This window comes from Cucumis melo, chromosome 4 (assembly GCF_025177605.1).
Source record: "Cucumis melo cultivar AY chromosome 4, USDA_Cmelo_AY_1.0, whole genome shotgun sequence".
Taxonomy (NCBI): domain Eukaryota; kingdom Viridiplantae; phylum Streptophyta; class Magnoliopsida; order Cucurbitales; family Cucurbitaceae; genus Cucumis; species Cucumis melo.
Genome location: NC_066860.1, coordinates 33,306,890 through 33,332,908, shown reverse-complemented (window position 1 = coordinate 33,332,908; position 26,019 = coordinate 33,306,890). Strand labels below are relative to the sequence as shown.

The following is a 26,019-nucleotide window of genomic DNA, read 5'->3' as shown; positions in this document are numbered from 1 at the left end:
CAAAACTCAAGTTGCTTATAAAGAGAAGACTAATGATACCAACACAAGCCACGAAATATATATATATATAAGTTGCACAGAAGATGGTAAATTTTCATCAGAGAATCCTATACTTACAACTTTTCAAGGATATGAGAAGTTTCAACAATTAAATGTAGAGGCTATTTCATAAATTGACATTGAATGGAGTAATTTACAAAAAAAAAAGGGGGGGAAAATTCCTCCACAAAATAGGAAATAATAGCGATATAATTTCGTAGTAGCCTCCTCCATTTGCAAAAATTCCTTCACCCACTATCTCTTCAGAAATAATCACCTGGAGATATCACAATTTTGAGGGTAACCAAGCTGCTCTATTTCCCAACTCAGCTGTGAAGCAACTCTTTCATGGCAAGGCACATACTCCTACAACACAAACAGTCCATACAAAAGTGAACAAAGACTCATAGGATTGGTTTAAATTCTCTAAGTGACCAGTAGACTTCAAGAACAAGATGTATGTATATGCTATGTTTTATAGTTTTGGTATATCATAACACCTCTAACTTCTTCATTAACTCCTTTGCCGTTGGCGCTGATACGATAATTTGGCGCGCACTTGGACTGATAAATCCTTCCTCGACAGCTTTATCAATAAAAGATAGTAGTGAATTGTAGTATCCATCAACATTCAACAGTCCCACCTACAGTTTTCAGTGTTCATTTTTATCATATTCAGTAACTAACAAAGCTAACCGAATAACAGCACAGAGACAAAGTAAGTGAAATAAATATTTGAAAAACGAAAAGAAGGAACACAGACTGGCTTGTCATGAATTCCCAGTTGAGCCCAGGTTATGACTTCAAGTAGTTCTTCTAGAGTCCCATAGCCACCTGCAAGCATTGATATGATTGGAAGAAATATTTCAGCAGATTAATATCAATTCTATGCTTCTAGAGCTATCTATGTTGCAGGTACAAAATGATTCAGATGGTCCATTTCCTGTAATCATATTTAATGGATTACTACCCTTAAGCTGTGGTGATATGGAATTCTTAAACTCCGAAATGTGGTTCAATGTAATATTTGACTTTAACATTAACATTATTGATTAGAATATGATTCAAACCCTCAGATTTAGATTTGCAGTTGAAGTAAAGAAGGGGGAATATTTTGACAACACATCAGCGAACGTTTAGATAATAGAAAGGACATCAAAATATTTTGAAATTCTAAAAGAAACAATTAAGGACAGAGAGTTTTCAAACAGGAAACGTAATAATTCCCTATGGTTAGTAACGACCATTTGAGCAAAGTGAGTCAAAGTAGCCTTTTTTAAAAAATCGTACACAGAAGATACAGAACTAGTGAAGCTATGGATCAGATTTTGGAAAAAAACATAGCTGCCCACAGCTTAAACTATTTAAGAAACTATCTTTTTCAGTGTCTGATATTGATGGGTCAATGATGGTTTCTTAAAAACATGGCTGCACAGCTGCTATAAATGCACAATGCCATCAATATAGATAGTGACATAATTCGTTTGGAAGGAATGGAAAAAAAAAAAGTTAAGGTCTGAGATATTTGGAATTGAATTTTGCTTGATCAGTGAAACTAAGAAGGATATAGAAAGACAGGCACCGAAAGCAGAAGCATAATGGTCAAATTATGGAAAAAAGATAATAAGATGACGATTGCGTGTTTTGGTTTAGAGGAGGGAACAAAAGGAGGATAAAGAGGAAGAAGGCTTTTTAGAGCTTTTGACTGACTGTCAGACAACATAGCCTAATTGTTTTGTTTGTTTCTGAGATGCTATGATAGTAACTTAACAGTCAAGTAAAAAGAAAGGGAAAAAAGAAAAAAAAAGAAAAAAAGAGAGAAGGGTGGGTGGGGGAAGAGAGGGGAAGTTTTGAAAGAGAAGTTAATGATGGGGTTTTGGTCAATATTGAATGCCAAAATGAGTAAAAGCAAAAGGAGGTGATGAGCACTTTTGGTTTGATTGAGAGAGTAAACTTAAGAAGTTAACAGTGCAAGTGGAAAATGTTAAGTGCAGGCTTTATATACTCACCTGGCAAGGCAATAAAAGCATCTGAATGCTTTGCCATCTCTGCCTTCCTTTGATGCATATCTGCCACTGCCTTCACCTCCCCTACAGTTTCACCAGTCAACTGCAAAAGGAAACCGTGTAATAGAATAGGTTAGAGAGAGAAGGAACGAGAGAGAGTAGTTTAGAAGAGAGAAAAAATGATGGGTTTTGCAGGAAAAAGGAGATTAAATCTAAATAGTTTTGATCCAGAGATAATCTCTAATTTCTGTAGTTATCTATTATCGTGACATGGGCTGAATGCAAAATGAAGCTCTGTAAAGTAAGAACTGAAATTAATATCTTCATGAATCAGTGTAAGGTTTGAGATGGTTTAGAAAGGATCAGAGAGCTACAAGTTCTAACTACAGTGATGGCAGTATCATGGAAAAGGCCCCCAAGCATAAGAAAAACACAGATCTTGAGCCACACAGAAGAACGTACTGGAAAGAAGAAGTAATAAATGAGAGAGAGAAAGAGAGAGAGAGAGGAGTCAAGATGGGAAACAAAGAAGATAACAAAAAAGCTAATAAAAAACTAAAAAGCAGGAGTGGGAAAAGTATCGTAAAGAAGAAAGGGTTGGAATAAATAAATGCAAAATCGGATTAATGAAGAAGAAAGAAGAAGAGTACTTTATTTTAATATAACTAAATAAGTAGAGAAAAAAGGTTGAAAACTTTATGAGACTGCTAGGTTAACGGACATACCTCTCGAGGCATGAGTGTCTTGGGTATAACTCTGGACCAGAACAGTAACACGACAAAAGTCAGTACAGTAGAAAACTTGTAATGGTGAAGAAACCCAAAAATAGAATCATAAAAACAACCTTAAAGGGGCCAATGGAAGTAATTAAAAAAAAATGTGGGCATACCCAATGACATGCCGACCGCCATCATGAACAGCTTGTGAAACTAAACCCATCAGGCCAATGCTGCCCCCACCGTAGACCAGATCAATGTTCCTCGAAACCTTAAAAACAACATCAAAAACCAAACTCATCATCTCAAATGACTCGAGAGTTTCATTTTACGAAATGGGATTCTATCCTTTTACTTTGAATGTATGTATGAGAAGCCCATTTGGATAAAATTTCAGAAGAAACAAACCGTAACCCAACTGAGATATTCATGCATTTGCTTTGCAATTTAAGCTTCTGATGCGAAACGGGAGACGAAATATCAAGTTGAAGAATATATTAGTTAAAATAAGTAAAGGGTCATGATCAAGCATAATCACAAACACGTTGTGAACACACTCACAAGACATCACAACTGAACGTCAATGGAAAACAAAGAAAACAAAGGATTTATTAATTCGATCATAAATATTCAAAACAAACAGTATACACATAAAGTTCACCAAAACATTTGGAAAGAAATGCAGAACAATCTCTAGCAACATGAAAAACAAAACACCCCAAATAATCATTTGAACAGAGAAATAGGAAATGGATCGAAAATAGAGTAAAAAAGAAGAAGAAGAAGAAGAAGAAGAGAAGAAGATTTTATCTTTTTTTACCAATTCCTTGCCAAGTTCAATGGCGGAGTCCTGGTAGCTTCTCTTTTTGCCTTGACTACTACCACAGAACACACAAATCCTCCTGAACTTAGATAGCGGCTTCATTTCATGATTCATAATCAAACCCTCCATTTGTGTTCCTTGATATGACCCGATTGAGTTAAAGAAAGTTTTAGGAGTGGAAACAGAAACAAAGCCTGTAATAGGTTGATTTTGGAAGTGGGTATTTGTGAATGCTCCCTGAACAGAACAGAAATGAACTGAGAGTGGAAAAAAAAGGGTAAAAGGAAAAAGAAAAAGAAGAACAGAGAGAAGAAAAGTGAGGGACTCTGTTTTTCTTTTTTCACTTTTATGTAAGGTCCGAAGTTTTCCTCTGTTCTCCCTTCCCTTCTCCCCTTTTTTCTTAATACAAATTTTAAATGAAAATATATTTCATAAATAAATAAAATAAATAAATAAAAACTCCTCGCACGTGCGTACCTCACGCACGCTTTTGCGTCATCTTCACACAAACAAACTCTCATGCCTCCAAGCCTTCTCTTATTCTTCTTCCCACGCTTCTTCATTTTCATTTATTACTAATTTAATTGCAATAATACCTCCTCCATAGACTCTTTTTCAAAATATTTATAAATTCCTTTCAAATTTTACTATATTTTTTAAAATATTTTCATTCTTCTTAATTTTAATTCAAACATATTTAAATTATTTTGAAACAAAAAGAAATGTATAATTGATATTTGGGTGAATAGGGCAAATGTATTATTATTTGTTATATTTACCAAGAAGAAGAGTGTTATTTAACTAACTTTTTATGATATGATTTGCAATTACTCTTTTATTGTAGTTTAATTAGTGAAATTAAGTGTTAGGATATAAATGTTAAAATAGTCCAATGTATTAGAGAGTGAAATGTGGTGTTAATTATGTTTTTATGTTAAATATTGTAATTTTTTTTAATTTTAATTTGTTGTCATTAGTATTCATAAGATATTAAGAAATTTGGTATCTTCGTCTTTTATAAGTAGAATCAATAAAAATATGTTTTTATTCTCTCTCCCCTCCTCATTTTTATTTGTTAAAAAAAAAAAGTAGATATGTTTTATTAATTTTAAATTAATCATGATTTTTCACTACTAATTCCCCAATTCAAGTATAATAAAAATTAAACAAAAATATTAATGATTGCTTGTTGTTCTTCTCTCTATATTTTCATTCTTTTGAATAAGCAACAATTGATTAAATTGAGTTACCATACTTCCTCCAATCATTTATGCATCTTTCAATCAATTAATAGAAGAAATTGCAAACTATTGTATTGCTCTCGCAATTAGTGTATATATATATAACTATAAATTATTGTTTTATACTAATATATTAATTCAATAATTTAAACAAAAAAAAAAACCATAACATGTAAACATTAAAATATATATATTTTTTAACACTACCTTGACTTCTAAAAGTCGAAAGTAATTTGATAATATTTATTTATGCTAAAAATCATCACTTAAAAGAGAATTAGACCTATACGATTATATATGCATTTTGCATTGTAAGTATTTATTGAAGTATAGAATGGGCATGTGTATTAAATTCACAAGTACAATTTTGATTATTAGCTAAACAAATTTAGGGTATGTAGCCAACGAGAGCTTCCCCATCTCTACGTTTAATTATAATATCTTTTCAAAAAAAATAATTAGGGTATCTACTGATATTTTATTTAGGGATCTTTTAAAAAATATAACAAAACGGCAAAATATTTATAATGTATAGAACAATTCAAAAACGGAAAAAGCTCAGAGTCTCATCATGAAAAATAGCAAAAATACCTGTCACCGCACTGTCAACAACCGTAGTTTATTTTTTTTACACCATTGTTTAAATTTGGTTATCCCAATCTAAACGATTTTTTTTTAAGTACATTATCATTTAGATTTGGGATCGTCGTTTTTTTCAATCTTTTATGTTTATTACACGACTTTGAACAACCAAGTAAGAATGTTTGAAAAAAATAATACAACATAAATCAAATAACAGTTTGGAAAAGAAAAAAAGCAAAGAAACAGATAGAGATGGAAGAAAAAAACTTTTATATTTATTACACGTCCTTGAACAACCGATGTTTGAAAAAAATAATACACCACGAACCAATATAACAGTTTAGAAAAAAAAAACTAAAAGAAATAGAGGAAGATCGAAGAAAATAGAAAAATAAATATTAAAGAGGAAATCTTAAATATTTAAAAAATAGTTAAAGGTACCGTATTTTTATATCCTAAGAAAGTGTCCCTTTTATTTATTATGTGCTAAAAAAATCTGAACGTAACTGTTCAATTTTGACTTTAAATTATTAGTCAAAATAGGCTGAATTTCTTCCCTTTTAAAAAACATTAACCACAAATATAATTTAATTATATCAAGTATCCATTTAAATCTTAAATTTCGAAAGTTGCAAGTATCGTTTTAAATTCTAAATTAATATAATCTATTAATTTAAACTTTAATTTTTTATAAATTCATCAATTTATGTACTTAACTTTTATATATGTACGAATTTAAATTACCGAGTTTAAGTTTATATATGCATATGAGTTTAAAATCGTTAAATTGATACAATTATTAATTTTGGGTTTGAATTGATATACAAACCTAAACGTTTATGGTTATAAATTGAATTTTTTTCTAAATAATGAAAATTTGAATCCAGAAGTACCTTATAAGAAAGGTTTATTTGATGTCCAATATTAATCTATTCATACTTGATTTATCTTTGAAAATAACAAAACTTGGGGTATTTTTCTTTTTTTTTTTTAATATTTATCAAATTCTAGAATTTCAATGGTATGAAATTAGAATTTTATGATACTAGTCAAGTTTAAGAAGTAAAGAACAATAGTAAGTTTTTCATCATTATTTAAAATGTTTTTAATTGGAAATATGAAACAGTGTTTTGTAGTAATTAATTAATGTGCTTTTTCAATAGTAAATTGAGAAATGAAGAAAAAATAAATCTTATATGAATTTCTCAACTTTTTTAATTTTAAAATACGAAGATACAAATTTAAAAACCTAAGAGAAAATTAAAAAGAAGAAAATAGAGGGGGAGAGAAACATTAGGTTATGGGTTTACTTATTGATGCTTGGGAGTTAGGCTTTGCTTTGACTAATTTGTTTTATGATATTATTAATTAATTACTATCCTTTATAATCACTTGTCAGAAAAGTATGGACTAATTATAATCATTAAATATTTTTTAATTTTATGTACAATATTCTTTTTTTTTAAAAAAAAAATAATTTGAAAATAAAGCTTGCTTATCAACCATTCTTAACTTTGCAACTTACTTTGATATCTTCACAATGATTTTGTTTTTTCTTTTTCTTTTCACTTTTCCATTTTTTGAAATATAAAGTTTTTAACTAATGATTTATGTTCTGATTATTCTTCTTCTTTAAAAAAATATATTGTTTATTTTTTTGGTTTTTTGAAATGTTTTAGAAGTGTAAAGATGAAACTTTTTTTTTTATATAATATATACTTATCTACGTATAATATGTGTTTTAACATATTATTTATTTTAATATATTCAATATATATGTTTTATTTTGAAAGTTATTTTTTTTATTAATTTTCTTTTATAATTCTATTCAAGTTTTTCTTTTCTTTTATTTCTATAAATTGATATTTATCTTAATATGGTCAAAACATTTTTTAATTAAAAAAGTTGAATGCAAATCCAAATTATAAAAATAACTTTTCTTTGGTAGTTTTAAAAAAATTGATACGATATTGTCTGCAATAAAATAACAAAGTTAGAAATTTTAAGAAAAAGAAAACGATCTTTATAATCTTAGTTCTAAAATAAATAAATAATCAATATAGTCATAATTATTAGTATTGCATATATATGGAATTTTAGAATTATATCTACGTGATAAAAGTGAACTAAAATATTTACAAAATAATATTAAAGTTTATAAGATAAGGTTGTAATATATTTTGCTACATTTATAGATATTTTTAGAACTTATCGTTAAAAATGAATTTAGGTAAGGGCATCTAACAAAAATATCCATATGTTTCGTTGTATTCTGTTTATTATTTGGTCCCTTTTGTTATCATAAATTGCAACAAAATCCTTATGTCCATAAATTCTTAAAAACTATAGTTTTCATTTAGTTTTTTTCTTTTTCTTTTTTCTCCAATTCCATCATCCATGCATGTAGTGTTGGAAACTATAGATCTCACCTTTGGAGTCAAAAGGCAAACAAGATGAGGAGAAAAAGAAAATCTTTTCAGCAAAAGAACATAGAATTGCATGAAAATTTTCTAATCAAAATTACCTTTCTTTCCATCTTTTTAACATCAGAAATACGAACAGTTAATCATGTGCAAATTAATCATTCATTCAATTAGAATCTAATCCCATAACTATGTAGTAGAAGGAAACCTTCTCGTCCTCTTAATCGTCCTAAAAGAATAAGACAAACAACATCTCATTCTCTTTTGAGTACATAATTATGCCTCTCTATGAAGTCATATCTATTCGAGATTTCTAAAACTTAAACATTTTTATTTTTAATTTTTTCTCTATTTTACGGTTTTTTTTTTATTGAGATAGACATGGACATCTACGACTTCATTTTTTCTTCGAAAATATTGCTTGATTATTAGTTAAAAATAAATATTATATATCTCATGATTATTTAAAATCGATATTTCAATTAATTAACTAAAAAATTATTGAAATATTTTTTTCTTTTGTTGAAAATTAAAATGAAATTATCAATAATAAAAATATATAAGAGAGTTTGGGAGGGAACAAAAAGTTAGATGAGTAATTAATATTCCTGAGATAAGACTAAAATAATGTGTGTTATTTATGTGGGAAGATTAATTACCTCTATGTATATATATAATTAATTTCCATCAAAGAAAGAAACACTCAGAGAGAGTCAGAACTATATATTTTCTGAAATCTCATATTATTTAAAAACATTACTCATCAGTTCCTGCTTTGTATTATATATTGAAAATAATACATATTTGCCTTTATGGTGACTGGTTGATTCAGAATTTAGTCTCCATCTCTACAAAATTTAATAATTCAAACAAATTATAATCAAATCCAAAGAATATATATGTGTAAATTTTGAATGTAGTTTTTATTTGGTACCTAAATCAATTCATTTAAAGGATTAACCTCAACAACAAAAACACGTCTCTCTTCGATAAGGACAAGGAAAAGAGAATCGGGTAATACAAAGAAACCTAAACACTTTAAGAAAAAACCAACTCAATTGTTTTCATGTGATGAGTCGTTCCACCTGCCCAAAATAAAAAGATGAACATAGATCGAAATGACTAATTAAACCTCGTAAACAGATCTAGGTCAATTTCGACGAAGACTTTTTTTAGTTGATATGATTATCATTTTTATTAGTGGTTAATTAATATAGGACTTAATTAGATCATAAGATAATAATATATGTTGCATCAACTAAGGTAGGGACAGGTGACTTTTATTATTTGATTTAATAAAGAATTAATAGCTTTGATCAATAAGTGAGAGTATGGTGACCACTTAGAATTAATTAATTTAGAAAAAAAATTATATAAAATAACTGACAGTTTGAAGACCTAATTTTGGAAGCATATTTTATGGATTTTGAGGACCATTCTACTTTTGGTCATAGTTTCATATTTCCAAATTTATATTTAATGGACTTTATAACATTAATTTGATTCCTTCAGGGTCAATTACCCAACTTACATCTACTACATGTCATCATCTTCATTGTACCAAAAAATTCAAGCTACTTTAATAGAGTATTTTCGATCATTCTTAGATTCCTTCGTTCTTTTTTTTCTATTTTTTTAGATCGATACTTCTTGCGTGTTTTTTTTTATCAATCATCTAAAAACAAAATTTTGAAAATTATAAGTTTTATTATTTTAAGCTATATTTGGGTTTCAAATTTTAATCTCAATTTAACCGTCCTCAATTAGGTTAGATCTCATATGTTACTTTTATTAATTTATGAACATCTGTGTTTTATGCTATAAATTCTATATATTTATAATATCATATAGCTTATAGTATACTAATTGCACATATTCATTTATCATTATAATATTTATGACATGAAAATTTAGTATTAATTTTTAATAGTAATGCCATGGAACTTAATTAATTATAATTATAGGCATGAACACCCAAAACTAAAGAAAAATATACATTAAAAGGGTAAATCTTTAGAAATTATAGCATTTTGAAATTTAGGAATAAAATGAAATTAGATGACTAATGTAATATCTTGAAAGTTAGAGATCAAATAAAAACTATACTAGATTAGGAGAAAAAAAATTATATTTTCCTATTACTAAATCACCAACAAAATCCGAAAAGGAAAGTTTGGCTCGTGTATATAGTTACGACTAGATTAAGTTTAGTGGAGTAATAATTTGTATAATAATCATTACATCAAATTGAGTTTTTCATAGAAAAAATTGATAGAAAGATCTAACTTTTGATCTCTAAAGAGTAAGGCTATGTCAAATATGTTAAGCTAAGCTCGTAATTAGTAGTCATAATTAATAGTTTTAATTGTGCATATTAGTAAGTTTAATTTCGATACATGCACATACCTTAAATGTTCTTTTCTAACAGTTGAGTAGATTAATATCATGGGACAAGTAAATATGTGAAATAAAATAGGTGGTTTAATTGGCTTCCTAATCTCGAAGGTAATTACACAAAATGGACTCAACGATCTAAACTGGGTTTCGAAAAAGTTTGAAGATCCATTTGAATTAATATTTTTTTTACAGAAGTGGAGAGCTAGGGTTTTGATGAGTGCAGTTGAAACATACTTATCAATTTATTTTACTAGAATAAAAATGGCACGTGGCATTTTATTTAATTTGTTTGGTTTTGAGGAAGAAAATAATACAAGCAAAGTACAATCCAATTTAATTCTCTTTTGAAGAATTTTTTGTATCAAATTTTAGGCAAAAGGTAAAGCTCAAATCTGTTGTGTTAATTAAATTATATAATCAATAGTTTGGAATAAAAGTACGATATTTTTTTCAATTTCTTCATTACGAGGAAAAGTAAGTTTAAACGATATTTAGTTTAAGTTGGTCAAAGTCATAAATAAGCCTAATGGAAAATGAAATTGTGTAATGTGGCCATTATTGATTACAATTTTTTTTTTTTTGGGTTGATATGGGAATTAGATGAATTAAACGTATATTCATGTGTCCTAAAATAGACTTTATGCTATATTTTTAGGCTAAGTGTAACAACGATTAGACGAGACAAATAAATGACTAGTTTTTAAATAAGGATAGACCAATTATCGTTAATAATTAAAGTACATCCAATTAGTGACCACAGTAATAAATGTGATGATATATTCATTCTTGTAAATACATGTTTTTGCTCTACTATATTTATGTCTGTAAAGGGACAATATATCATATTGTATTAGGTTAAAATATGGAAATTAGTCGATTTTAAATTATTTAAAATCGATTTTTATATATATATATATAAAGAATTCATTTAAAAATTGTAAAGTTAATTAATTAAATTAATTATTCTAAGGGAAGTATTTGTAGTATAGTACTTTTCAATAGTTTTAATCATTTCCAACCTTAGTTATATGTTTGTTTTATTATGTTTAATAGAATCACAAAATTTTAAAAAGTTCTAATGGATTAAAATTATACATTTAGATATCTATTAGCTAGAAAATTTCAAGTACTAAACTTAATTAGTAAACTATTTCTTAAACTAAAATCTTATTTTAAAAATATGTGAAACCAGAAATAAAAATGATCAATAAGAAAAATATTCCTTCATACTTTTAAAATAAATTGTGTTTGATTTAAATTATAAACTTTATTGTGTATAATAATTTACCCTCTCAATTACATTTGGATTCAAAAAAAAAAAATTGCATAAAATTAATAATTATACTTTGAAACTTTCCTAAGTTTTGTATAAAATTAATAATGTCCGAAATATATATATATTTTATATGCTCATCATGAATTTTGTATAATATAAAACTAAAATTGTCGGATATGATTAGATAAGTCGTGCATAATAGAATTACAATGACAATCGAGTCAAATGAAGCTACGGATAGAACTACGAAGATGAAGATCATGAATGGCATCAACAAAATCTTATACGTATCACATAAAGATAATTTTTTAAACAAAAAGAATCGAAAAGACTCTTGAATCAAATTTGACTTAAAGTAGGACAATGCCAACCCTTTTTAGGTATAACAATGACTTATTGACTTATTCGAACTCTACAAATTAAAAAATAACAAGTAACCCGTCCAAAAGTTGAGTAAAAACAATACTTAGTCATATCAGGAAGAAAATAATATGTTTACTAAATGTATATATATATATATATTGATAGATTTAAACCAAATAAAATTAAATATATAATTGGGAGGAAGAGAGGATTTGGTGGGATATTTTCTTGACAAAATTTATCCTAATTTGAGAGAAAAAAAAGGGAAATGACACTTCGAGTCACATTAATTGAATATCCATTTATTGTGTGTGTTTATTTGTTTTTGTGGATTTCATTTCCTCTTTGTGTTTCATTATGGTCTACCAAAGGGAAGGCACACCCCATGCATCCCCTCCTCTTCTTTTCTAATTTTGTCTCAACAAAAACAATTTTTCATTCTTTTTTTAAACTTTTTTATTATTATTTGAAAAAAAAATGACAAAGTTGTTTTTTTCCCCTTCTTTGGGACACTTTTTTGACTTAAATTTGGATCCATTTTCATACTTCACATCACCTTCCACTTACAAATTAATTAAATTCCTAATTTCAATTTTAAATATTATTCGGTGATGATGGTATCTTAGATAGTAATTATCGTTTTTTAAAAAATATTTTCACTTGTCAAATTTTTATTAGGTAACTATCTAGATTCGACAATAGAACCTAATGCTTTAGTTTCTAGTTTAGCTTGTGCTATATTCTAGTTCATTTTTTTTTTCCTTTTTATTGTGGTTTGTATGATAACATTGAAGAATCAAGAAATTGTATATATATTTTCTTGATTCAATTTATATTATTATAGAAACATTTACTACAAGTTCCCACCATGTTGGCCTAACTAGTTGCACAATTATTAGTTCAATTATTTAAATGCTTATATCAATCCAAATATTACTTAGTACAAAAGACATATATAAATTAGTTTAAAATAATAAATAGTTGAATTATCAACCTCATAACTTTTAAATAAAAAAAAATAGAGAGAGATAAAGTGCAATTAACTTTAAAAATTAAGAGCAAATTAAATGAAACAACTAACATCAAATGGCCTTAATTTACTTAACTCAATTTATTATTATTTTTAACTAACAAAGAATCAAATTGTTTGATTTTAAAATGAAAATATATTCTTGTTCACTCAAATGATATAATATGAACTAAATCAAATTTACTTAGAGAAAATGTCGTCAATAATTTAATCAATGTGAGTATTGTTTAATTTTTTGAAAAGAAAATCAATTTTGCACATTATATAAGGAAGAAAACCCTAATTTTGCATATGTTTCCTAAAATGATTTGTTTTTTCTTTTATTAAAAAAAAACCCAACCATATGAAAACAAAATAATAATCCAAACTTCTAACTAATTGACCACATGAAATATAAAAATTTAGATTCAAATTTCTTATTATAATAAAATAATTATTAAGTAAATATATATTAAAAAAAAACACATACTCTCAATGAATAGATGGATTTTATATATATATATATATATAATTTTTCTTGCCCAATTTTTGTTTATTAAAAAAAAAGAAAATATATTATTCGTCAATTATAAGTGTCATTTCCATATCGTGGATTTTTATATAAACCCATATTCAAAAAGGTAATTTTTTTTAAATTAAAAAAACAATAATGATATTAAATAAAATGAAAGATCTGACACACATATATATATATAAATTAAACCAACCTATAGGAGAAGATTTTAGAAATGGGGTGTCACGTTTTGTCCCCTCAAAAAAGGCTAATTAGGCATTGTAGGGTTTTTCTTTTTATATAATTTATTTTTTTTTATATTTTGATTAAAAGAAAAATAATTTAATAATTTATTTATTTTCAATCTTATAGGAATCACAACTACTTCTCCCTTTCTCCCTCATTATTCAATTTCCACTCATTTGTTATTTTCCTCTATTTTCTTCATCCCTCCATTCATTTTAAACCCTTTTTTCTTTTTCTATCTTTTTCCAAATCATACAAAATTTTGTCAAACCAAAACTAGACTTCCTTTCTTTTTAATTTTTCTAAATCAAAATCATAAAAACTTAACACATTTGAACTTTTGACTTTGAGATCATTATCCTACTACTCATCTCTATGTCTTTCCACCGTTGTATTTTTGTTAAAAATTGACTTTTCAGCAAGTTAAGTTTGTTTGTTATTAATGACTATTTTTGGTCTTTGTAATTAGTCTTAACGTGTAAATAAACTTTAAATAACACAAGCTATACTGTTTAACAAGTATGATTATTCAAACCATAGGTGTAAAGATAATCATCTACGCCTGTCAGTTGGATATGTTTCTTCGTAGTTTTAATTTAGAAGTATATAATAAGTTAATTGAGCTTGATTTTAAATACTTTTTTGTGTTTATGTGCTACACTTGAACAAATAAACTATTTAAAAACACGAGAGTAGTAATTTGCGGGATGAAATTATTCTTAAAGTTAGACGAGAAAATCATCTTCCTCCATTAGCACGGACTATAGTAATTTAAATAGTGGAGACATCGAAAAATATATGACTATAGATCATAAACAAACGGCATAGAAAATGCTTCTAATTCTTTTTTTTTCTTTTATAAAAATGAATTATTAGACAGTAATTATTATTGAGAAAAGAATCAAAGTCGTGATGGATTAAAGAAGATAAGTGAATGATAAATATAGGTATATTTGATGATAAGACTTGTCTCATCAATATGTAGAAATGCCTTTGAAAGGCTAGAATTGATTTTATTTATTTTAGTGGATATATAATAATAATCAAAAGAGAAAACAAAGAAACAAGAAAATACCATACTTTTTTGTTATGGTTGGGAAAAAGAAGACAAAATATATATAACCACTAATGAAAGTGAAATTGAAATTATTTTGATTTCATTTCAAAATATATTATCTAATTTCATTTACACCTCCTTGGGGGAAATGCCTAAACCCCTTCCCCTAAATAATCCATCAATGGGGTAATTCCACGTCGATATATATATATATATAATTTGACATTTTGTGTTTGTCACTCTATAACTCATTATTTCATCCTCTTTTTCATCATCATTCTTTGTGCCATTTGTTTATTCTAATTTTGATAAATTGTAATTTGTATATGGTTTTAAGTTGTATAATGTGTTTAACATCACATCATTTATAAATTTGTGAGTGTTTAATTACTTTAGGAGAAGTTTATAGTTTCTTTGTTAAGTATTTCATTATAACGGTTTTTTATTCTTTTGAACTACATTCTTATAATTGCAATGATTTACCCTTTTTAAGTTAAAATTTAACTTGGAGGTTGAGATTGTTCCAATTCCAATAATGACATTTATTAAGTTTTCAAATGATGAAGTTTCATTATGGTCTTTTATCGTAACGAAACTATTATTTTGTTGTTCACATCTAAATTAGGTTTTTTATGTCCAAATGAACTTACATCGATCACTTGTACTCTTTGTCTGGTTGGAATATCATCATCCATTCTCCGTTAATTACTTTTTATTAAGAAAACAACTATTGAATTGAATAACTAATATCTTCAAATAAAGTAAATATATTTTTGAAACCCAACTTGCTAATATATATATATATAAAAGAAGATTGTGGAGCCTATTTTCCTTTTAACCTTTTTTGTTTGTTTGCTAAAAATGAGTAATTATGGAAAGGTAAGGTTCAAATAAATACATCCAAAGACAAGAGTTGGAATAATTACCATGTGGGTATGTAATGTAGTTTTTACTAAATTTTATTTTCAAAATTCCATCACTAACTCTGTCTATTCTGTCTCCATTATTTGTTAGTATGATACTAAAATATTCACTATATTGCTTTCATGGTCTTTGATAAATAAATAGTTTTAAATAGGATATCATATTTTGTTTGCTCTTCATTGGTTGTTAAGTATTAAGAAAAAGTAGTTTTTTTTATTATTATTATTATTATTTCCTTTTTAAAATCAACTCATGAAAATTGATGGGGTAGTTTTTTGGTTACGAGGAAAATAATTTCGTTGAAAGTTAAAATTAAAAATTAATTTTTGACAAATATCATCTAATTACTCATGTTTAAAGATTAGTAAAAGTTAAAACTAAATGATATTTTAAAAAACAGGAAAATATTGTTTACAAATATGGAAAAAAAATCAATCAAACTCTCTTTAGTTCGTTTAATTATTTTTTGCTACATAAAGTAGATAGTTTTTTCTCCTCTTAAATTCACTTGTGTTTTAAAAATGATTTTAAGTTCAACAAAAAAAAAGTGTAATAATTTTCCAAAGACTTCCATAAATAATTCAAAACCCAATCTAGATTTGTTTATTAAGTGAAGTTCGTTAGATATTTTATGGTTACGTTCACATTTGGTTTTTGTTTGGAGTGAAGGTTTAGGATTTACCAATAGTGGGCCTCTATGTGGCCCAATTACGAATGGACCTATTTTTATTTTGTTTGAAGGGAAGGATTATGATCTACCAATAATAGTGGGCCTTTATTTTTTAGGTTTTTTTTTTTTTTTAATATTTTGACAATTTGTTTTTAGTTTTCTATTTTGGAAAGTTAAGCTTATAATATTGCAATATTGATGGATGGGGTTTCGCCCGTTGTCCAAACTGGTCCATATCGTATTTGGAAGCCGTTCAAATTAATTACGGTATGCAATTGAAACAGTTTCTTTCGAAATGGTAAGAATGGAGGTTTGATTATGGGGTGATTGTGTTTCATGCTACTTATGAGTTAAGCTCGTAAACAATTTATCCTCTAATTTTCTTTCATCGTTGCTTGCTCGAAGTGCTTTAGAAAACTAAACAAATTATAGAAACTAAAAACGCATTTTCAAAACTTGATCATGTATTTTACATTTGACCTAGAATTCTTTAAGAAATTTCAATTTATGCTCCATTTATTTCAATTTTAACTCTAAACTAATAATTACCATTTAAACATCAAGTTCAAAAAATGTTTTTAAGAAATGTTAGTGGTTTGGTTCAATTTTCAATATTCTGATCCATTCGACTTCAAACCAAAAGCCAAACAGCCCTAGTCTCTAGTGAGGCAAATAGCTCCAGGGCATCATAATCCTCCAAGAGGTGCAAGCACCTGCTTTTACATGTTGGAAGCATAATATCTTTAAAATGATATTGTAGCCTCAGCCTTGATGAGTTTGGGCACGACACAACATATGTGGGTTTTTAATCTTAGTTGAATGCAAAATTAGAAGAAAAAAAATATATCAAATATCATCGATCAAAGAGAAAAAGTACAGTAAATCATTCAGCACCATTTACTATCGGAGAACAGACCATGGAAAAATAAGGTTAATATAAGAGCGCTCAAAAACCACGTTAATTCCTTATAAATAAAAGCTGCAGATACTCAAAACTGGCGCCTTGGCGGCTTTGCTTCGGCTTGTGTTACTCGGATGGATCTTCCAACCAAGTCCTGCAATGTATACATTTTTACTTAGATATATGAATGATGCTTGATTCCAAATCATACTTCGGAGGGGAATACCGTGCATGAAATGAGTTTTATAAGAAAAGAAAAATGATAAACTGAGATAAAACATTGCACCACAAGAAATATCACTTCACGCAAGACAGATGGGAACAACAAAAGAACATATACGAAGAAAACAAGTGAAGCGAATCGAAAAGAGTCATTAATGTATTCGAATGAATTGAAAATTAATCTGATTACATGAAGAGGATTTCATATAGGCAAAGATGCTACAACAAAATCATGGTTAACCTGATTACATGAAGAGGATTTCATTTTTATAGCAATTGGTCCTTAATGTTGTCTATCTCTTGAGTTCAGTAAGCAAGGTTTAATTGAACGTGAGGGCACATATCAAGGTTCATCATAAGCAAATGCAGAACTGACTAAAAAAACGCACAAGAATGAAAGGTCGGTGTAAACTTACAACTCCATTCAAGGACTGAATGGCATTGTTAACTTCCTCCGCTGAATTATATGTTACGAAACCGAAGCCCCTAGATCTTCCGCTATCACGATCATAAACTACTTTTGCCTCCAAAACATTTCCGTGTTCCCTAAACAAGTTCTCAAGTGTAAGATCGTCAACACCCCAAGCAAGGTTACTCACATGGACCCGATTGCGGTTGTCAAATCTTGAAGCATTTCTAGAACCTCTGAAAGGGGAATCGTCCCTTTTCGGTGGAGGTCCATAGTTTACCCTTAGTGATCTCCCATCGAGTTCCTGTAATAAGTTGACCAAGAATCATTAACCAGAAGAAAATCCAATACTGAGATTTGATTGAAAATGAAGGATAACACTAAGTAATTGGAGCACAGAGGTGAATTTATGAAACTACTGGCCTCAAAAAACACCATGGAAGCAGATAATCTATACATACGTTTTACCCCAAGAAATAAGACCGAGCAAGAGAACATCACTACGATGAGTTCTCTAAATACAATGAGCTCGTTGATAATTTGATGTTCAAAACTTGATAGCTCTATGACTTCCTACTTTTTCATTTAAGGAGTAAATGAATCATGCCCAAAACCATTGGTGCAGAGTATTAAGCTGGCATAAACAGGGTGTATGAAGCGACTTACATAGCCATTAAATTGTTGAGCAGCTGCTTCAACCTCATCAACAGTCGACATTGTAACAAAGCCAAATCCCCTGCTCTTTCCCGTCGTCTTGTCATAAATTACCTTCAAGAAAATTAGGGCAAACCAAATGGGTCTCTTGAGAAAACATAAACACGTGATAACACACAAAAAAACAGAAGGAAAAATACCTCGACTCTTTCAACTTGTCCGGCGCTTTCGAATAAGCCGGCGAGTTGAGCACTATCGACACTGAAAGGAAGATTTCCGACGAACAGTTTGAGGTCAGGAGCGTAGCCGGAGTCGTCTCCATCGGCCTCAAGAGTGTCTTCTTCCTGGTCGTAATCGGATGAGACGGCGACATTTCGAACAAAGCGGGAGGAGAAAGGAGAAGAAACCCTATGAGAAGGAAGAACAAAAGAAGAAATGGAAATAGGATTGAGAAGGCGAATGGAAGAAGAAGGATTGAGAGAGAAGAGTTTGAATTTAGGGTTAGACAAAGATAGAGTTTTGAGGGTTAGGGATGAGAGCGTGAGAGAAGCCGCAGAGGCAGACATGGCTTCCGAGTTTTTGAGATAAGGTTGGCGAAGGCTAGACGGGGAGAAACTTAGATATTTATAGGATACTTTTTTTTAACTTTGTGTACATTTCTATATATATATAATATTAATATCGGTCTTGATATTTTTTTAAAAAATGGGACTTTATTTAACACTTCTTCTTCTTCTTTTTTAAACTATGTTTTCAAATAGTTTCATTTTATTTTATTTTATAAATATTTGAATCCTAAACCTATATTTTTTAACTTAAAAAAATATGGACAAATTGTGAGTTTTTGTTTAATATGGTTGTGGTTGTAGTTACATTTTCATAAAAATTGAGTTTTTAATTTTCTTCTTGAAATCGGATTATAAATTTAACATTTGGATGAATTGGATGATTCAATCTTTATTATTGAAAGTTTTAGAATGTACTTGTAATTGTTATCAAGTTTTTATAATTTACCTAAAATAACTTTTGTAATAAATTTAGTATTGGTATAATTTTGAAAGTTGAAATTTTATAATTAAAAATTTACCCGTGCATGATAATAATTATCACCATGATGTGTGTAATTGGTAAAAAAAAAATTGCTATTTTATTGACATAACACTTGCTACTTAGAGATTTTACGTAGAATTAGTGGTTTGCAATAATAATACATTTAACTTAAGTGATAGTAATTCTATCAATGGACAAAATATGTCAAATAAAAACAGACTAAAAAATTAGGTCGAACCTTTGTTCTTAGAGACTAAAGCTTCAATCACTTACCTCGTAGTTGTTGTACTATAAATAATATGATTAAAATATATAATCTATCAATCTAATCAATAAAACAAACAAATAAAGTCAAAAATAATAAAGTTAAGAAAACTTTGACAAGTTAAACAGTGGGTTGCCCTATTACGATTGTAATCAATATCAACGAGAAAGTTTATTTCATTCTTGTTAATTGGTATGATAGTTAATGAAAAATCTACCAAACATATGCAATTATTGTCCTCTACCATTTTAGTATTCTATTTTTGGTGTACTTACTTTTGCCTCCTTCAAATTTTAGTTCATTCATTTCAATAAAACCATCTTTATTTTTCTTTATTTGTTGATGGGTTTGAATTTTATTTCAATTTATTTTTTATATCTTTAAGTTTCTTTTAAAACTTGTTTATATATTAAAAATTTTACTATTAATTTTATTTACTTGTACAAATACAATTACTGAAAACACCGATTTTATTATAATAGTATTGAATATTTTATCTCTTAATTTATAATTCTTAATATACTAAAAATGTTATGTTTTAATTTTTGGATGTTCGAATTTAGAAACAAGTCATTTTGAAAAAGAAAAAGAATATATGTATTTGGATAATATAAAAATAGCTTTTGAAATGGTTTTAAATTTATTTTAAACAAATTTTATCAAAGAGTTCAAATTTTATTCAAAGTTGAAATAAAAACAACATATTATAAATGGATTGTTGGTATTATTGTGTAACGGTGTAATTTATATTCTTTTAATTTTTGTAACGATGATTAAATTTACGTACTTTTAATTTTTGTAACGATTACATTCTTTTGAGATGACTAATTTTCTACTTTGACATATTTGCTCTCGTCAATGATTTCTCGAATGGTAATTTCCCAATTTATTCCACCCCTTATTAACAATGGGATGTCTTAATTGTATTCCTCTTTTTATATATATATATATATATATATATATATATTTTGGGTCTTTCTTTACACTAATTTATTGGTTGAATTTCGTTTTTATTTTTATTTCTTCGTTTATTATTGGTTTCATGTCTTAAACCATAAAAAACTTAACTACTTTATTTTTTTGGTCCGACCTTACAAAATCTTCAAGTTCCATGATAATTTTTTTTTTGAAATTTATCTTTAAGGTTGATAATCAAAATATAAAAAATTAAAATTAAGCCAATTTCGAAACATGAAAATAAAATTCACTTACTTTAAATATATTCAATATTCAATGCAATGAATGGATAACTTAAAAGATAGGATATATCAATTATTAAACATAAATTTCAAATTTTTTAAACTTTTCAATATACTTTTACATTGCATAGGTAATTTAGGACGTATTTATTTATTTATCTTACACTTTCTTTTTGGGTTTAAGAAAGGGGTTGTTGGTATTTGGGTGAAGAACTACGAAGGAATTGAAAGGGCCCATTGAGGTTGGTGAAGTTTGAGAATTGTGCCACACAACTCCATCACTCACTCCCCAATTCCAGCTATAAATCTCCTCCATTTCTCACCTTCAGATCTGAATCTCATTCTCTTATTTCTCTAATTTCTCTAATTTCTCCGGGTTCTCTTCCACTTTCCTTTCATCAATGGCCTACGATGGTATACTTTTGGGGATGGGCAATCCTCTTCTTGACATTTCTGCCGTGGTGGATGATGATTTCTTGAATAAGTAATTTCCCACCATTGTTTCTTCCATTTTTATTGGTATTTGTTTTCATCAGATCCCTATGGTGTTTTTTTTTTGTATTTATGCTGTTGGGTCTTTCTTTTTTTATTGATTTCGTTGTTGGGTTTTGTGTTTTTTTCTTCTTCATTTCTTAGCTTTATTGTTTGGTTGGTTTTGTGAATTGTAACCTTGATCCAAAATAGCAATATTGAGATTTCATGTTTTGATTTTGTAAATCATTTTTTTTTGTGCAGATACGACATCAAGCCCAACAATGCTATCCTCGCGGAGGAGAAACATCTTCCAATGTAAGGGATTGGTTTTCTATTTTTTTACTATCGTCTCAGTTCTTTTCACGTTTAGCTAGTTTATGGCAACTTATCATTCATAGTATTCGACTTTGTCTTGTGGGTTGCTTGAAATTTAAGTTTGTCGTTACAATTTAGTGGATTCCATCTCAATGGAATAAGGAATAATGAAAGACGAGAGATATTAGATCAGCTACTATTAATATTGTGTACTTTTGATTTCTTGTACGAGGATTGTTCTAGTTGAGGTAATATACTTGATGAAGTTTTTGGATACGGATCTTGTCAATTGTATCCAACTACAGTTGCAAAAGTGACCTGGGAACAATTGGTTGGTTACGAAAGTAATTAGCATATGTGGCTAAATTAATGGTCTGTTAAGTATTCGACATATTTAACTTCAGGTAAAATTAGAAAAGAAACAAGACATTGTCTGTCTTTGATTGGGTGTATGAATTTGATTACAATTAGATTATTAGTAATTTATTACATTTTTTCTTTAAAAAATAAATAAATAACAACCTATGAGCAAGGGTCGAGATAACCCAGACGGTAGATCTTTAGGAAAATCTTCTTGTTTATAATCGTTTGATAGGCTACGTTTACAGAATAATTTTGTTTGATTTGTTTGCCACCAAGAAGCATTGCATACCAATACAAAAAGAATCAAAACACAAAAACTTATCTTCAAATTTCCTAAGGTTTCTGTCTCTCCACGGGTTCCACAAAAGCGCCTGAGTTGCACAGTCAAATAATCACCCCTTTTCCTTCAAAGCACCACCCATCTAAAATTTACACAAGCTAACATCAATCCTTCTAGGCAAATGTCAGACCAGCCAAAACCTCTATCTTGTGTTTTCATTCACAAGACAATACAACAAGTCGAAGGAACAAACACCTAGGGGCCTTAATCTCTCATAGGCTTGTATGAGGCGTCAACCACAAAAAAAACCTTTACCTTCTTTGGAACTTTGCTTTTCCTGTTGTTGTTTCCATTCTTGGAAAATGATTTGGAATATTGTGGACATACTCTGACCTCTTAACAGGGACAAGTGAAAGGGAAAACAAAAGTGATAGAATCTATAAAAATTTGGAGTTATTGGAGAAAAAGTTAAACAAACCCCATAAATTAAAATCAAATAGTTATAGAACAAAAATACAGAAAACTTCCTTTTAAGCAGTGGTCATAATTTATAAAATATGCAGGATGATTATTCTTCTTCATCCTCTTCATGGTTTCTTTTCATTTTTTCCATATACAGCTTTTTCTTTTTTAGTTGGATTAACATTTATGAATTTTTATTATGTACTGTGTTTTCCTTTTCTATTTCCTTTTCCTTGATGAGATTTCTTATGCTATAATATTTATTTGATATTGTTTGATTTTTCGCATATTTTATGATGTGCGTTTTTCTTTTCTCTCTCCTTTTTAATTATCATTTTTCAATAGTTATTCTATCCAGTGTTGATCCCCTTGTGCATCTATATTTATTTTTTTAGGTATGAAGAGTTGGCAAAAAATCCTAATGTTGAATACATTGCAGGAGGTATGTATAGTTTCTATACATGTTATTGTGGTTTTGGCACATTTGTGAACTTCATGTCTTTTATTTAGTGCAGGTGCTACACAAAACTCAATCAAAGTGGCACAGGTAAACTAATTTTGTTCCCGGTGAATATTATGCATATTCCTCAAGTTGTATTTTCTGGTATGGGACATAACTTTTTCTTGGCTTGTCCAGTGGATGCTTCAACATCCTGGTGCAACGAGCTATATGGGTTGCATTGGAAAAGACAAGTTTGGTGAGGAGATGAAGAAAAACTCAAAAAGTGCTGGTGTCAATGTAAGTTTCGTATTTTATCCCCTCTTTCCTTTTGTTGATAATTTTATGTTCCGAATTTTCCATCCTTCTGTTTTTATTTGCTCTTAACCTATTGGTACTTGAAAAACTAGGTTCAATATTATGAGGTTGACTCTACACCAACAGGAACCTGTGCTGTTTGTGTGGTGGGTGGTGAAAGGTTGGTTAAAATCTTATTTGCCTCAATAACTCTTCATTAAATCGAACATATTAAGTTTGCTCCCTATAAAAAAATTCTCATATTGTTAGTGTAACAAGAGTTTGTTTTTGTGGCAGGTCACTAGTTGCCAATTTGTCAGCTGCAAATTGCTACAAGTCAGAACATTTGAAAAAACCTGAAAATTGGGCATTAGGTAAATGCAGAACTCGTATTATGGTCTTCAGAGCGCTTGGAATTTTTTATTATAAATTATTTTCCATTTTTAGAACAAGAATTTAGCTTAATTTTTTATCTAGAATTTCCTTTGGAAAAAAAATTATTTGAAGAATTTCAGCCTTGCCTTGCCTTAGCTTAATTTGTTCTCATGGTGGCTTAGTTCTTAGAACAATTTCATCATTATCTAACAATTGTTCTGTTGAACAAATACCATCAATCCCAAATATTTATTTAAAATATCTCAGGGACCTTTACATAGGATATATCTTCCTTAGCTAACTTGATCTTAATTTGCAACAGTTGAGAAGGCCAAGTATTTCTACATTGCTGGATTTTTTCTCACTGTATCACCAGACTCCGTATTGCTTGTAGCTGAGCACGCAGCTGCAAACAAAAAGGTATACTTGCGATGGAATCCTTTACCAAGGTTTCAGAAAAGTAACTAATATTGCCAATCATTTGCAGTATTTCTCGATGAACCTGTCTGCTCCATTTATCTGTGAGTTTTTCAAGGATGCACTCGAGAAAGTTTTGCCGTAAGTATTAATGCATACTCATTGGTAAGATTAAGGAACCTTATGTGTTGACTAGGCCATATGTATTTATATATTTTTTTTTCATGTTTCAGATACATGGACTTCATTTTTGGTAACGAAACTGAAGCAAGGACGTTCTCTAAAGTTCAAGGCTGGGAGGTAATAGCTTGCTAGATACTTTGAAGACTTGAATGTTGGGTTTCTTTTTATGTAAAATTGGATGAACCTTTTATGGCCAGACTAAGAATGTTGAGGAGATAGCACTAAAGATTGCTGCGTGGCCTAAAGCATCAGGAACACACAAAAGGATTGCTGTTATTACTCAAGGTCCAGATCCAGTTGTAGTTGCTGAGGATGGAAAAGTGAAGAAGTTTCCAGTTATTTTGCTGCCTAAAGAGAAACTTGTTGACACAAATGGAGCAGGTATATTCTGCCCTTGAAAGTTGAAACTTTATTTGAATACATCTTACTTATTGAGATCTCTACTATGATACAAAACAAAATTCATATTCATAATACGTTAAGGTACACAACCGAACACCAGATATGTGTTTTAAGATATATTTCATCTCGTTTTTTCTTTCCTTTTTTCAGGAGATGCGTTTGTCGGAGGCTTTTTATCTCAGTTGGTTCAAGAAAAACCGATCGAAGACTGCGTTAGAGCTGGCTCTTATGCATCAAATGTCATAATCCAAAGGTCTGGGTGCACATTCCCTGAGAAGCCCGACTTTAATTGAGCATTTTTCTCTTGCGAGACCTTTCGCCCTCCTCTAGCTTTCTACCCATTGCTCTTATTTTATGTTCTCTTCTCGCCTCTGTTTCGTGTACCACAGCTCATGCAGATGTTGCCTATTTTTGCACATCCATGGCCGTTTACCATATCCCTGTTATTTCCTCTTGTCATAAAGAATGAGATATTTTTTATATAATAGAGTACTTTACGATTATGTATCTTGTCCTGAAATTTTATTTGGTAATAGAGCTCTTGTATTTTATAGAGAATTGTTGTCTACCATTGTACTTCGAGGCACACAATCAGTTTAGCTCTGGAGCAAAATTGTCGTCTATCGTTGTACTTTGACACCATTAGTTTGGCCTACGAGAAATATGTTAAATTACATATTTACTTTTTGTATTTTAAATTGAATTTGGAAGACCTATATCGATAAGAGTAGTAATCTAAAATGAAAATAAAACTAAAATTTATAATGCCATACTTGTTCTAGAATCAATTTTCATTTAACGTTGTGATGAATTTATACTTCAAAGGGTTGAGGACAATATTTAAGCTCTCCCGACCTGCTCTCTTCAAAGAGTTGAGGACAAGAAACCTATGAAAAATGTAATGGTTTTATCCGATGCCTTTATCTGAACAAAAAACAAATAAATGAAAAAATGGCCCATGCAGGTCTCGAACCTGCGACTTTCGCGTTATTAGCACGACGCTCTAACCAACTGAGCTAATAGGCC

At 28.9% G+C, this 26,019-nt stretch overlaps 3 protein-coding genes and 1 non-coding gene across 4 annotated transcripts; 1 reads left to right on the top strand and 3 right to left on the bottom strand.

The window, feature by feature from the left end:
• Positions 1–36: 36 nt before the first annotated feature.
• On the bottom strand, positions 37–3,982 carry LOC103486483 (cytokinin riboside 5'-monophosphate phosphoribohydrolase LOG3). The gene is made up of 7 exons (XM_008444463.3): positions 3,582–3,982; positions 2,935–3,032; positions 2,771–2,801; positions 2,049–2,148; positions 803–873; positions 540–683; positions 37–405 (listed from the first exon to the last, which is right to left on the bottom strand). Exons 1-7 carry the CDS (start codon positions 3,711–3,713, stop codon positions 313–315), a joined length of 669 nt encoding a protein of 222 aa, XP_008442685.1. The 5' UTR covers positions 3,714–3,982; the 3' UTR covers positions 37–312.
• A 13,131-nt stretch (positions 3,983–17,113) lies between these two features.
• LOC103486484 (29 kDa ribonucleoprotein, chloroplastic) lies at positions 17,114–19,110 on the bottom strand. Its single transcript, XM_008444464.3, has 4 exons — positions 18,673–19,110; positions 18,485–18,586; positions 17,826–18,122; positions 17,114–17,341 (listed from the first exon to the last, which is right to left on the bottom strand). Exons 1-4 carry the CDS (start codon positions 19,036–19,038, stop codon positions 17,276–17,278), a joined length of 831 nt encoding a protein of 276 aa, XP_008442686.1. The 5' UTR covers positions 19,039–19,110; the 3' UTR covers positions 17,114–17,275.
• A 2,053-nt stretch (positions 19,111–21,163) lies between these two features.
• Positions 21,164–25,496, top strand: LOC103486486 (adenosine kinase 2-like). The gene is made up of 12 exons (XM_008444465.3): positions 21,164–21,470; positions 21,722–21,775; positions 23,276–23,322; positions 23,396–23,427; positions 23,518–23,619; positions 23,730–23,797; positions 23,914–23,990; positions 24,314–24,411; positions 24,479–24,549; positions 24,642–24,708; positions 24,789–24,972; positions 25,144–25,496. Exons 1-12 carry the CDS (start codon positions 21,388–21,390, stop codon positions 25,284–25,286), a joined length of 1,026 nt encoding a protein of 341 aa, XP_008442687.1. The 5' UTR covers positions 21,164–21,387; the 3' UTR covers positions 25,287–25,496.
• Positions 25,497–25,945: 449 nt separating this feature from the next.
• TRNAI-AAU (transfer RNA isoleucine (anticodon AAU)) lies at positions 25,946–26,019 on the bottom strand. Its single transcript has one exon. It is a non-coding gene; the product is annotated as a tRNA-Ile (tRNA).

Excerpts from the sequence above, each read along its gene's own strand:
- LOC103486483 (XM_008444463.3), bottom strand. The coding sequence starts at position 3,713 with ATGGAGGGTTTGATTATGAATCATGAAATGAAGCCGCTATCTAAGTTC. Across the intron at positions 3,033-3,581 it reads TTGAACTTGGCAAGGAATTG|GTTTCGAGGAACATTGATCT; the intron begins GTAAAAAAAGAT and ends GTTGTTTTTAAG. Across the intron at positions 406-539 it reads AGTTAATGAAGAAGTTAGAG|GAGTATGTGCCTTGCCATGA; the intron begins GTGTTATGATAT and ends TTTGTGTTGTAG.
- LOC103486484 (XM_008444464.3), bottom strand. The coding sequence starts at position 19,038 with ATGTCTGCCTCTGCGGCTTCTCTCACGCTCTCATCCCTAACCCTCAAA. Across the intron at positions 18,587-18,672 it reads GACAAGTTGAAAGAGTCGAG|GTAATTTATGACAAGACGAC; the intron begins GTATTTTTCCTT and ends ATTTTCTTGAAG. Across the intron at positions 18,123-18,484 it reads CTCAACAATTTAATGGCTAT|GAACTCGATGGGAGATCACT; the intron begins GTAAGTCGCTTC and ends AACTTATTACAG.
- LOC103486486 (XM_008444465.3), top strand. The coding sequence starts at position 21,388 with ATGGCCTACGATGGTATACTTTTGGGGATGGGCAATCCTCTTCTTGAC. Across the intron at positions 23,323-23,395 it reads TGTTGAATACATTGCAGGAG|GTGCTACACAAAACTCAATC; the intron begins GTATGTATAGTT and ends TATTTAGTGCAG. Across the intron at positions 23,798-23,913 it reads TGTGTGGTGGGTGGTGAAAG|GTCACTAGTTGCCAATTTGT; the intron begins GTTGGTTAAAAT and ends TTTTTGTGGCAG.